Source organism: Etheostoma spectabile, chromosome 23 (genome assembly GCF_008692095.1).
Source record: "Etheostoma spectabile isolate EspeVRDwgs_2016 chromosome 23, UIUC_Espe_1.0, whole genome shotgun sequence".
NCBI lineage: Eukaryota > Metazoa > Chordata > Actinopteri > Perciformes > Percidae > Etheostoma > Etheostoma spectabile.
In genome coordinates, this window is record NC_045755.1 from 13,004,682 (window position 1) to 13,018,187 (window position 13,506).

At 39.7% G+C, this 13,506-nt stretch overlaps 1 protein-coding gene across 4 annotated transcripts in view; it reads left to right on the forward strand.

Moving 5' to 3' along the window:
• iqsec3a (IQ motif and Sec7 domain ArfGEF 3a) overlaps positions 1 to 13,506 on the forward strand; it is a 102,665-nt gene that overhangs the window by 75,523 nt on the left and 13,636 nt on the right. For all 4 annotated transcript variants that reach the window (XM_032505330.1, XM_032505329.1, XM_032505332.1 and 1 more), the window contains 3 exons: positions 1,808 to 1,930; positions 7,012 to 7,178; positions 9,662 to 9,801. In XM_032505330.1, coding sequence (XP_032361221.1) covers positions 1,808 to 1,930; positions 7,012 to 7,178; positions 9,662 to 9,801 — 430 coding nt within the window. The remainder of the gene's footprint in view (positions 1 to 1,807; positions 1,931 to 7,011; positions 7,179 to 9,661; positions 9,802 to 13,506) is intronic.

Below are 13,506 nucleotides of genomic sequence, written 5' to 3' on the forward strand. Positions count from 1 at the left end.
AGAGAGAGAGAGAGAGAGAGAGAGAGAGAGTAGTACTTTAATAATAGTTAATTAATTCAATAATAGTTCATATATTTTAAGAGTAGGTTTCACTGCAGTAGGAGCTGCAGCAGTAGTAGTAATAGTTAGTTATAGTAGAAGTGACTGGAATAGTATTAGTGCGTTACATTTACCTCGGAAGCCGCAGCTGGGAATGACGTCACCCCTGAGATGAATGCGTTCCATTTACAAATCCGACATTTCATTGTGGGGTAGGGTCTAGCCAGGTTAGCCATTGTTAGGAATACCAATTGTTAACAACGAATTACGTTGTTTTTTGTGCACACAAACAGCGTAACAAGTCCACAGAAAGAAATTAGACAGGACTGTGTATACAACTAATGACTGTATTAGTTTTACTGCATGCTAATAAATGTATGTTACTAAAGATTTGTTGGCTTTTGAACTTGGGGTAATGCGAGGTTGTCCAAGTTCCGAGGTCTTCAATCCAACTTTTGAGTACAAATGGAACGCACCATTAGCAAGTTACAAGTTGTAACAACTGTAGTAATTGTCGCTGTGGTAGTAGTATAGCTGTAGTAGTAATAGTAGACATACTGTAGTAGTAGACCTACTCTGGGTCGTGTAGTTGTTGGTTAGTTCAATAATTGGTAGTAGGAATAATATGCAGGACAAGTAATAGTAGTAGTAATAGTAGTTCTAATTGTGACTGGAGTAGTTGTAAGAGTAGTACAATTGTATTAGCTGTAGTAGGAGTAGTAGTAGGTACAGTAGTGATGGTCGAAGTGATAGACATGAGAAATATATCAGACTATAATATAATATTATATAGAATATATTAGAGGAGGACTGCCAGGGGTCGTTCTTGTAATACTAGTGGTGGTAGTGCTAAATGATATGGTATACAGTTAATTGTAATTGTATTGTGACTTGGTGTGTATCATGTTGTGAAACAGGTTGCGTCAGGCAGTACTGTAGACTCAGCTGTCTGACTCTTTTCTGCTGGAGCAGCATGTGTCACAGTCAAGTACTCACCTCATTAACTCGATTTGTTCACAGTAATCCATCTTCGTGTGTGGGTGTGTGTGTGTGTGTATGTGTGTTTCAATAAAAGATCTGAAGCAGTAGGCTTTCCATAACCATGAATGGGCAGATATTAACAGTGGAAGAAGTCTATCTTAAACTAGTGTGGATAGGTTTGGAATGCCACATGCAAGCTGATCTGAGTGTATACAAAAAAAAGACTTTAATTTCATAGTTCGATTATCATTCCACTTTATACTTTGACAGAGCACCTCACATCAAAGCGAGGAAAACTTTAAAACCTTCCAATTCATTTTCAAAGTCACCTTTCATTTCAAAACCTAATTTCACCTCCAAATTGCACACGTTGTATTTATCCCCCTGAACTCATTGGTACAGGATATGTTGCTTTTTTAATTAAAGACATTAAGCTGGGGTTGTCAGGTAATAGGAGGATTTTCTGCTCTGAGGGATTGTATGCGTACATGTGCATGTGTGTGTGTCTTGGCAGCAGTGGCACGGCAAAGATAGCCGGGCCCAGTCTTATCCCTTGTGTATGTGCGTGGCTAATATTGCTGTGACTCGGAAGCAGGCGAGTCTTTATCTTACATGAACATCCACAGATCCACCCATGCCACCAGCAAAGGGGCAGCCACGACCATCATGTTGAAATATTGCTATACATTTTAATATATGTTTTTTTTGTCATGTCATTTTTCTATGTCATTTTTCCCACTGCTCTTGCTCTTTCCGTATCACATCCATTCCTCACTGTGCTCAACAGTTGTGTGGTGGATGAGATGGACTTCTCAGGCATGGAGCTGGACGAAGCGCTGAGGAAGTTTCAGGCCCACATTCGTGTCCAGGGAGAAGCCCAGAAAGTGGAACGTCTTATCGAGGCCTTCAGGTAATTCTAAAAGCAGTAGCTGCTGTCTGGGTTTATCTCGCGGTAGTCTCCCTGGTATTATAAGAGGAGCACACAAAAGAACTAAATTTGGGTTTTTTGTATTCAACACTAACCATTTTTCCTGTCCAGGCATACCTTAACAATAACTAGGTACATCAAGCTTTGGATTTCCCTGTTAAAGCGTTGACATGACAGGGTTTTTTTACCCTCTCTTAAACCAAAAACGCAACATAAGGAATGTTTGCCTGCAAACCAGGGGCTGTAGTCAAGTCCACCTTCGTCGAGTCCATGACAAGTTCAAGAACAGGTTTAGTCAAGACCAAGTCCAAAAAGGTCCAAGTCCAAATCAAGACAAAAATGAGAGTCAGTCAATACCGAGACAGAAAAAAAAAATCCTCTTCATGACCACTTACTTACCTGTTTATAATTCGTGTGATGTGACAGACAGTATGGCTTCTATTTTAAGATGATAATTTTGCTTTATTTGTGCAGAGTAACACACTATATGATCAAATTAGGCCATATTGTTTACTTTAAGTATTAAATGAAAATGTTCTCTTTCTAGAACTTATTACTTGTCCTGAAGAATTCATTGTACAAAGACATCGTGTCTGTGGCCAAAGTGAAACTGATTGATTCCTGATGATTGAGGTATATGATGCAGCCAGGCCTATACCAGACAACCAATCTCGATGCGCGTTGTAGATGGATTTTGAATTAAACTAATACCTGTTTTCTGAAAGAGCGTGCTTCATCAATGGTTTTGTTTTGATGGAAGCGGAAGTTACTTTAAAACAAAACCTTATTGTCGGAGACAACAGAAAAGCGCCTTGAGTCTGAGTCCAGACTCAAGTACTACAGCCCTGTTGCAAATGTTAGCATGTCCAGCTAACTTGCTTGTTAGCCACAGTAAGCAAACCCACTTCACTGTCATGGCAATTTAGCACTTTTATACCTCTGTCATAAATTTAAGGACCAATTGTTCCATAAATTACTAAGATTTTAGAGTAGTATAACTGCCACTGATCATCATCGCAAATTGTATGTCTTCGTACAGGCAAGTGGTCCGTCGGACCTACAAGAACCAGAGATTTGATTTATGTGTCAAAAAGGTATTATTATTCAGAAACGTTGTGCAGAGAGAGAATAGTTGCTTTAAAGGAGTTGGATACTAATATTTATTATCTTAAGGGTTATGCAAACTATCCCTCATTTGTCCTACTGGTGTCTTTTTATACTATAATGTAAATCTGGGTGTTTTGATATTTCCTTGGATGTAAAAAGTGCAATTAAATGATGTCCCTCAAGCATTACTGCTGAGCCAAACTTGTCTTGCAGTGCTTTAAGATACAATTCACACGTTTATTTGATCATGAAATATGCCAACATCAGGTTTTGAAGCCGTGCTGAGAGGTACAGATGTAAATATGTGATTCATGAGATCAGGCTTCTGTTTCTTTCAAGGAGCCGGACAGAAACACACAGAGGGAACCTAAAAGAAGCTAGTAAAACTAGATTTAATCAGACAAAATTGACAGCTATGCACGCAAAAAGAGACACATGGACATGTATAAAGCACACTACGATCAAGGAGTAATAAAGAAATCACGACCTGAACATGTGAAGATAAATACGCATAAATCTTGATAACAGATGTATGAGAGGATCTCTCAGCAGTCGATTCACACTGCCTCATCAGACTTTTGCTTTTTTCTTTCCTTTATGCTTGGCTACAATAAAATTTTGACAATGGAGGGCCCATCTGAAGAGCCAGGGAGCATGTAATTTCTAGCCACAATTTGCAACAAGGAGACAATTTGCGGCACAGCTGTGGTTCTGTGTGTTAATGCTAACTGTTTGCCGTAGCCCCTCTGGAGTAACAACCACCTGTCACAGTTGTCGAGGTGCCCAATGAAGAGAAAAACGGCGGCATTGTCATAGTCAGTGTGCAGAGAGGTTGGCACTGGTAATGTTTGGACATGAGGCTGGCTCTGCGTGTTATCAGGAGAAATAGAGAGGGGGAGGACGATGGGGGTGATGAGGCACAAACTTGGAAGGAAGGAAAGAAGAAGGGAAGAAAGGAAGGAGGGAAGGAAGGAAGGAAGGAAAGAAGGAAGGAAGGAAGGAAAGGAGAGTGGGCGGAAGGTTTATAAATAACCAGCGTTGCGTAACCGCCACTGCCTCTCTGTGCCTGCCTCCCATGCTCCTGGGCTTTGATATAAAATGCACACACACACACACACACACGAAAAGAGAGAGAAATATCCGAAGTAAGTGAAGGGGATTTCAAGCAGCAGTGAAAAAGAGAGAGGGGAAAAGTGAAATGCAGCCAGCAGCCTCAGTATCTGCTGCGTCAAGAGTGCTAATGAATAAGAAAATATGAGCCGGCTCCCAATTGCTGCAGATATATTCAGATTATATTTTCATATCTGCATCACAGTGTAGCATCCAGATATCCTTATTTACTCATACTGCAGTCACATTCAATTGCTGTATTTTCCATTGTGTTTTTTTAGGGTTAGATACTGTAAAGATCATGCAACACTATAATCTTGCACCCAAATCCATCCTCACAGAGACCATAATGACTGTTGGATTACACCATCTTTAGCAATCTGTAACAAAAGCGAAATTGGTTTGGAAGACGGCAGCAAAAGCCAAATTTGAAGACTGCCAAATCCACTTGCTGAGCCTTTTGCTGAGTTTTACCCCTTCATTTTTTTTTTTTTTTTTTGGTCATTTTTCTATGTATTTATGTGCAGAATAAGAACACACTTTGATAGAAAGCAGCATATAGTAATTGAGGTTTTCACTGCATGGTGCTAGAGTACATCAGGATTTACAGACAAGGGCAAAATTGCGGTTTGCTGCGGAGTCACAGTTTCCAGACACTGAGATGTGAATAAGCATCTGTGTGAAGTCTTGTGATTACCAGGCTAAAATAAATGCTGTATGAGAGACGCCACAAATACACACAAAAGCACTGCTGCTTCGGGTGGGGGGGATACAATTAAATCAGAGGCTCTTAAATATATAAAAAAGAAAACACGAGCATAAGTAATATAAATGTGTTTTTTATGTACTGTGTGTATATGTACAGTATGTATATAGTAAATAATGTATGGTTAAATTGGTTATTAAGCTTTCCATAATACTAGAAGTATACTATAAAACAGAGCCACATACAGTAACTAGTAAAGTAACATTATAATACACTAACCCAATAGTACTATGTTACATAAAAACAAATTAATTAAAATTTCCTTGTATCAACTTCATAAGTCTTTCACTTTATCTTTGACTTTTGATCAGTTTATCGTCTTTATAAAACAATTATCTGCACATAAAACCAGCTAAATTATTATTTTTTTTCTTCTTTGACCGAAAATGCATAGTATTTGGGGGACTTTTTCCCTGTGTTGTGTCTGCACAAGCTGCATACAGCCCCAACAACCTCAACCAATAAGGAAGGGCAGCTTATAAATCTGGGTCAAAACATCTCCAAACAAAATCAAATCATTCTCTACTACTTGTAAAGCTTAAATGCTGTGAGCGCACTGTAATAACTAACTCACATGGGCAGTTTAACATTTTGATCAAGTCAGAGCTTGTCCCATCCAGATTTTGTTGTTTGGACAGTTGGACGACACGGTTCAGTGATCTCTGAATTACAACTGAAACTATAAAAGTGTGGTAGGGACAAAAATGACACCCTTATTGAGAGAGAAACACAAGCTTTGTTTTTCCCTTTCGATGACATTGCGTTGCTTTAGCAGTGTTGGAAAGCACATTAAAAACAGTGTTTGTGACAAGGTATGAACCGACTGCATGCATATCAATATGGGTTTCTACTCTTCACTCAATCCCACAGAGACATTAGATTCCAATCATGCGGCTCAGTGAGTCTGCAAAACAGTGCCACAGCCCCAATGTGGAAATGATGACTGATTAAAGTAACGATTACAGTATATACACTCCAACATCGAGCCCACAGGGTCCACACACACACACCTTCTCATTCTCACTTTACGCTGTATATTGCACTCTCTGATTACTCACACATAGTAGATGTTGTACTATTGTATTATTCACCCCCTATAACAGGAAGGGTCCATTCACTTCACAGAGAAACAATTTATCTCTCTCTTCTCGACACTTCTTTTCCTAACACACTCACTCTCTTTCTCTCACACACGCACACGCACACGCACACACACACACACACACACACACACATATGCCAGCACCCAGTGTATCTGTTAGATTCGTGGTTTCCATAACCACATGATGCCGAGGCATTTCCATTCTCCACCTCTTTATGGGTGTTTTTGGGAACTTCATCAAACTAAGCCTGGCCCCTGGTCGCATTTGTTTCAAAAAAGTGCCTATACGGGAATTTATATTTCAAACTTCATATTTCTTCTCTCAGACACAATAACAACCTGCATAAATCCAGCAACCAGGCCCATAAATGTTGGTGAATGTTTAAACATGGCTCAGTGGACTCACACAAAAAACTAAGGGGTGAGTGGGTGTATTTGTCTGTGTTTGGCATTATCTCGGTTAAAGCATGATCCATGTAACCACCCAATCCAGTGGGACTAATGTGTTTATACAGAGACACACCACTTCAGCAGAGCATTCACCATGAGTTCTCTTGTTGCTAAGAGGCAGCAAACAGCCTCAGATGAAGCCTCCAGCAAAATTAAAGCCATAATTATTTCTGTGTGACACTCTCATGCTCATGTAGTGTGTTGAAGGATGCTTTTAGTATCTGAGGATAACGTGTTATCTGTCTTTTCTCCCATCTTATCTCTTCTTAACTATCTCCTCCTGTTCCTGTCCCTTATATGATTCAAATTTATCTCTCCCTCTGTACACCTCATCTGTTATAACTGGCCTCACTTATTTTCTTTGACATCCTATCTTCCTGTTCCTTCCTTTTTGTCATTCCTCCATCTTTGTGTCCACTGTCATAACCCATCTACTACTATCTATTACTACACACATTCACCCCTCTCCTTTCCACCTTCTTTGCCCTCTACAATAATTTGTTTTTTCCCACTTTTTTACACCATCAGTCAGCGCTACTGCATGTGTAACCCCGACGTGGTGCAGCAGTTTCACAACCCAGACACCATCTTCATCCTGGCCTTCGCCATCATTCTGCTCAACACCGACATGTATAGTCCAAACATCAAGCCCGACCGCAAGATGATGTTGGAGGACTTCATACGCAACCTACGAGGTAAGCGACACAGTATTTTGTTTGCATGACATTCAAGGACATTAAGGGAGTGAAATTGACACAATTGGCTCAAGTGATGCAGGTTAGTTTTTAGGTGTGTTTATGTGTGTGTGTCATCTGACAAGGCTTTCTGAGGAGTACGAGCTGGATGGTTTGGAACTAATATAGTTCTAATGGTTCTGTACTGGAGCCAACCCTGGCATCTAAACTCCTCTATGAAGGGACACTGAAAATTATTTCATCATAAGAAATCAGTAATACTCAGTAAGCCACCAAAAAGAAAGATGAACCGGTGAAAGTGATTCAGTGTCCAACAGTGTTTGGATCGATATTCAATCAAACTGTCCTGCATAAATTCACATGATAAAAACACTGTTACATTTCTATCCCTGCCTGCCTTTGTTTTACCCATTCACAACTCACAGTGACTCCGGTAGAAAGCACCTGTAATTCTTGTCTACCGCATGCAGACCGGTGCTCATTCGCCTACCGTTTAGAACGAGACAGGACGGTCGTAGTTTTGCTCTTCTTCTGCGCAATCAATCAGGCAAGGCTGAGGCCGATGCAGAACAACTTTAATAGATTCATCCAGTCTGTTCACCACAATTAAATTAGGTTGGAAAATCAATTTCAGCAACTTATGCAAATGAAAGTACGCCAGGCTCTTTTGGCCTCTCTATTTGTCTTCCGTTCAGTTTACTGTGCTTTCTCTGTCTCTCCATCCGTTCTTGTTGATAAAAATATCATTTGGTCTGTTTATTCATCTGTCTTTCCTTGTTTGTATTCTCTCTGTTTTGTCTCTCCTGTTTTCTTCTTACTCACGTCTCTCATGCACACGGACAGAAGAATAGCTCAATCAACTAAGTGGCTGAGATGAAATGCAATTATGCACCAGAAACCAATAGTAATGAAGAACCATAGAACATTCATTAGCTCAATTAAAACACACTGTCAGTGTTAAAGCTATCCCACAATGGGCCAATATAATATAAACCAGCTTCCACCATAAATTAATCCTTTATGTCAGCTTATTGAACAATTCAAATGGTGTCTCAGTTACTGGACAGAGATGGTTGTCCCAGATTAACACAGGGAGTTCACTTAACTTTGAAAGTCCTCATGTGGGCTACCCTTCATCAAAAGGCCTTGTGAGAAGCCAGCTTGACACTCGAGATGAAAGAGAAGATGCATAGCCCATGCTACAGGAGAACCATAGGTAAAACAAGAGTCAATGGACATGCTAGTTTTTTTACCTGTTTGTGTGGGGAGTTTTTCCTTATCCGAAGCAAGGGTCAAAAAGGACATTTACCATCTTCACCCTCTAAGTTTAGCTGTTCCTAATTATAACTAAACACAGAGCACAGTTGATGCTGATGGTAATGTCAGTTTTTCCTTTTGTATTTAGTTATAAACCAAAAGTAATAAACAAATTGAATCTTTGACCAGGTGATAGTGCTACATGAAAAGGGATCACCAAAAGTCCCAATAATCTTTGGGGAAACATGAATGTGTATACTAAATTGCATCACAGTCCATACAGTAGTTGTCGAGAGATTTCATTCAAAACCACAAGTGGAAAAGTCAGGGGATTATTTGTCAATTGTATCATCTGGGGACCATGAAAGCCTGCAAAAAAAAAAAATTCAAATTGTTGAGATATTTCAGGTTGGTGGTGGTGTACTGTCCAACTGTAGTCACCATGCAAAGAGACAGAAAGCAGTGAAGTCACAAGGAGTTCATGGGAAATTTCAGAACAATTTAAAGAGACATTCAGCAACAAAAAGTCACTTATTTATCTGACACTTTACACATATTTCCCCCTGGACATCTCTTTCACTCCCTCTGACTCCATAATGTGGAGCGATGTCTCAGCGGTTTCCCAGGATGCCTCACTGTCAGTGCCATCACTTATGGCGGCTTCATTTTCTCAAAACACACCCTGCCCCAATGAAAAGTCAATGTAGCACACACGCGGTACAGCTGTGCAGATCTAATGGGGAGCATCTCGATTGCAACCTTCAGCCTAATGACATGCAGCGCTACCTGCATCGAAATGTCACTCTCTTGAACTGCACGGCGTTCCAGACAGAAAATGTTATGGGTGTTAACCTTTCACTTGGCAATTAACCTCCTTTCACAGTGCCTTCTATCATTACCTAGAGACAGTGGAAGGAGACAGTAAAAGACAGAAGACGACAGAAATTTTCTTCCACTTTTGCGAGTCAAATAACGAGGCTTAGTGTCAGAACAATATTGTATGCTTACATGTTGTATGTACATGTTTGCGTGCGTCTCATCCTGTGGCATGGACACACACCTTGCTGTATTTAAGCCATGCAGAGTATACACACTGTGGCTTGTTTACCACAGTCACGCCATATTCCTTCTGATGGACATGCATGTCTGGTAAATTAAAAGCATCAACCCTGTGATGTGTACACACTTGTGTGTAATCAGCCTTTTTCCACATTGCTATTTCTTAGGCGTGGACGATGGAGCAGACATCCCCAGAGACATGGTAGTGGGAATCTATGAAAGAATACAACAGAGGGAATTACGCTCCAACGAAGACCACGTCACCTACGTCTCCAAGGTTGAGCAGTCCATCGTAGGCATGAAAACCGTAAGGACACACAGACACACTTTTGTTCTATACCTGGGGGGACAGGTGCATTCCTACACTACTACTACTAGCAAACCCTGATCTTGCTTAACTTTTACTGAAACCATATTAAAGCTTTAGTGCGTAACTTTTTGATATTAATGAACGTCCGTTACATTGGAGGGGGTTTGGGGGGGGGGGGGGGGGGGAGATGCACGATGATGGAAGGCTTGTATCATGTGGGCGCGCTGACAGTTTTGTTGTCATTACTTAGAATTCCTCATGGGGGGAGACTGAAACTACGCACTTAAGTTTTAAGCTATAAACTGCATTAGTTGATGGGTTTTGCCACTCAGGCCAATGCAACAAGTAGTAAACACAACAAACAACAACAGACGTATTGTTAACTTAGCCCCCTGGTTGAATGCAAATCTAATATGCACTCTCTTTAAGCTGTTCACCAGCTAGTTGCTAACTTTGTCTTTCTGCTGTCTGGTGCTGGGCAGGTAGATTCCACTTGGTTTATAAGTTTTAGGCTTTTGTTTGCTGAAAATGGCATCTTGAAAGTATGTGAGAGTGAACAACAACAACAAAAAGTTTACAGTGCATGACAGCTGGATTCTCACAATATAACGGGATCACATATCACACGAAAGTCCATCTTGTCGGGGTTCAAGTAATGCGTTTGTGTTCAAACACAAGGCGGTTCAACCAATCATTGTCCTGTCAGGAGCTACTGGCAGTTTGGGGCATGGTTACGCTGTGTGTGACAAACGTGCTCCATGCGACAACGACTGTTTGTTCAAAACAACAATCGTTGACTTGATAGACATATGGTTCATCCAATCACCTGCCAAGTATTTTGAAAGTGCTTCACCATTTCCATACAGTTTACAATGACAGCTTCCCACAAGGTTTTGTAACAAACCATATGGCGTGTCAAGTTACAGATGAACAGCAGAGTCTGGTGATAATTTCAATGGTTATATCGCTTCAAGCAACCCCTTTTACATTAAACATATTCATTTGATTCATGTTTTCATATCAAAATATTGATTAGAGCACCTTTAACTCTAAAACCAGGACTAAAAACGTTGTGAGGAAATGGCGTCACTTTCAAAAAAATCTTATTCTCAAGACCTTCCAAAGATAGACAAAGTGCATTACAGGACACGCACACTGAGAAGTAACTTAAACAGCTTCCAAGATGGAGTTGAGTTATTGGTATAGTAACTAATACGTAGAAATTCACCAGTTGTTTAAAGTGGATGCAAAACACAGAATCATTGTTTCCATTACACATTCATTATCTTCTCGGCTTGCTTGAGTAGTAAGAAGAAGGATAAGTCATACACAAAAACATGAATGATCACTCACACTGTTTGCTTACTCCATGCCAAGTCACTACTCATTATTCAAAGCCTTATCACTTTCACCTAGCCTTAGCTGTGTTATCGGAACACATTTATTAGCCATTAAATGTCTCATCAGCAGCGCGATCATTACCTCAGCTCATTACTCCTGCTAGATACGTCATTAACCACAGCTATCATTAAAGTCTTTTTAAAACTATTTAAGGTTAAAAAGGCTTGGTCAGTGCACACGCGCATCATCATGTAAGTGGTTGAACCTAACATTGGAATGGCCTTTAGTTAAAAGTCAACTACAGAGATGAAAATGCTCACATGTGGCTATTCTTCTCATTCGCCGTGTAAATATTTCTGTGGAAAGTTTATTGCATTTTAGACTTAACAAGTCAGAGACCGAAACAGAGGCAGACGTAGTTAGCTATATAATTGATTTATTACACTGATTCATGTGGGAATGTGCTGTGTGTGCCCACTCATAACACTGGAAGGCTTTTTAAAATTATTCAACAGTTCAGGGAATTGTTTTTTAATCGTATCAGTGCACCAAGGTGTTTCAATCCTTTATTTATGAAATATATAAAGTTGCTGATTTGGTTCCCATAGACTGGAATTAATTAGCACTGTAAAAGCATATTGCATCCACATACAAGAGACAGTTGTTTTTTTTTCTCCACAATTTAAGTTTTTTTTTTTTGTCAGAATATACAGAGTAGACTTTTTCCAGTTTCTGGATATTCTTGGTACTTAAGTTCCATAGTTTATACAAGCAACATTTTTGAAATAGGAAGTTGATTTACATAGTAATGAGACGATAGCAGCGTTAAAAATAGTAATAGTAGTAGTAGTAGTAATTATCAAAACTGGTTAGAGTTGGTTACATTTAGCATGCCTTCAGTATTTTTTATTTTTTATTGTTTCAATTAAAAATGACATTTTTTAAGTGATGTCACATATAAGCAAATTATTTAGCAACCGTTGAAGAAAGATTTAACTACTTTCCAAATGTTAGCATGCTAACACGCTAATCTCAGATGATGAATATTGTAAACCTTATACCGTCTTAATGTTAGCAGATTGACAATAACGTTTACCTCACAGAGCGGCTAGCATGGCTGTAGACTTAGGGCCCTATTTTAACTCAGCATGGTGTGATGCGCCTGGCGCAGGTGCGTTTAGGGCGTGTACGAATCCACTTTTGCTAGTTTAACATTCAGGTGCATGGATTTAAAGGGTTGTACTTAGTGTCTTAATTAATCATTTGGGTGTGACATGCAATAAACCAATCTGTGTCATCTCCCATTACCTTTAAAAGCCCAGCGCATTTTTACATTGGCACATTGCTATTATGATGGTGGATTTGCTAAGCAGAAAATCCAAAAATCTGCGCATAGAGGTTGGTCAGAGTGGTGGATGGGTCAAACAACACAGGACCTTCACCAGGACCTTGCAGTTCCTTTCCGCGTTATTCTCTTCCTAACCTTAACCGTCCCGTTATTGTTGGCGTGTCCTACCTGTGACGGTTCCTTTCCGTTTTTTTTTTTTCCTAACCACAACCGTCCTGTTATTTTGGCCGGCGTGTGGCGTTTCATTTCCCTGTTGTTGCGTGACATCAGCATATTAGCATTGTGTAAATGTAGACTCTTAGTCTTTAATCTAGTCTTCTTGTCCATCCACGATATAAATTTCGCTATAAATTTACTTTTAGTTTCACATTTAATTTCCATTAGTCCCTGTTAACTTTAGGAATGACATTGAAACTATGACATTGAAAAGATTGCCGCTGTCTTTTTTATGGCTTGTGCCTTTAAGTGTCTCTCAGTGATGGATGAGTAGCCATATGATGACAGGCGGAGTGTTGTCATAGCCAAAACAATGATGGATTCTTGTGACAGGATGTGACTATTCCTGCCCATGGGAGCTGTCCAGCTGTGCACCATAAAAAGACTTAGATAAAGTTTCTTCCTTAGCAATGCTATAACAGCAAGTGTCAGAGTTTTTTTCTGATGATAATAATAGGAGTTTCTTGTATTGGTAGATCAAAATATTTAAATTTTTGATGACTTGATGAATAAACACAATGTCCTTAAAATTTGATATGGATTCATCCTTTTGCTTTTGTTATACAATTAATTTGTTAATTGTATAACTTAACTCTCTCCTGCCACACTGTTTCTTATTGATCCCATCAGGGAAGGACTGTATTTATTTTGTTTTGAACAGGCAAGAGGCATTTCAAACTAATGATGTCTTTACATGTTTCAGACATTAGTGTAATGAGAAAGAAGGCCGGCTGTGGCCAGCTGGGCGGGAGTCTGTAGACCCTGCAGTGATGAGAGAGAGAGAGAGAGAGAGAGAG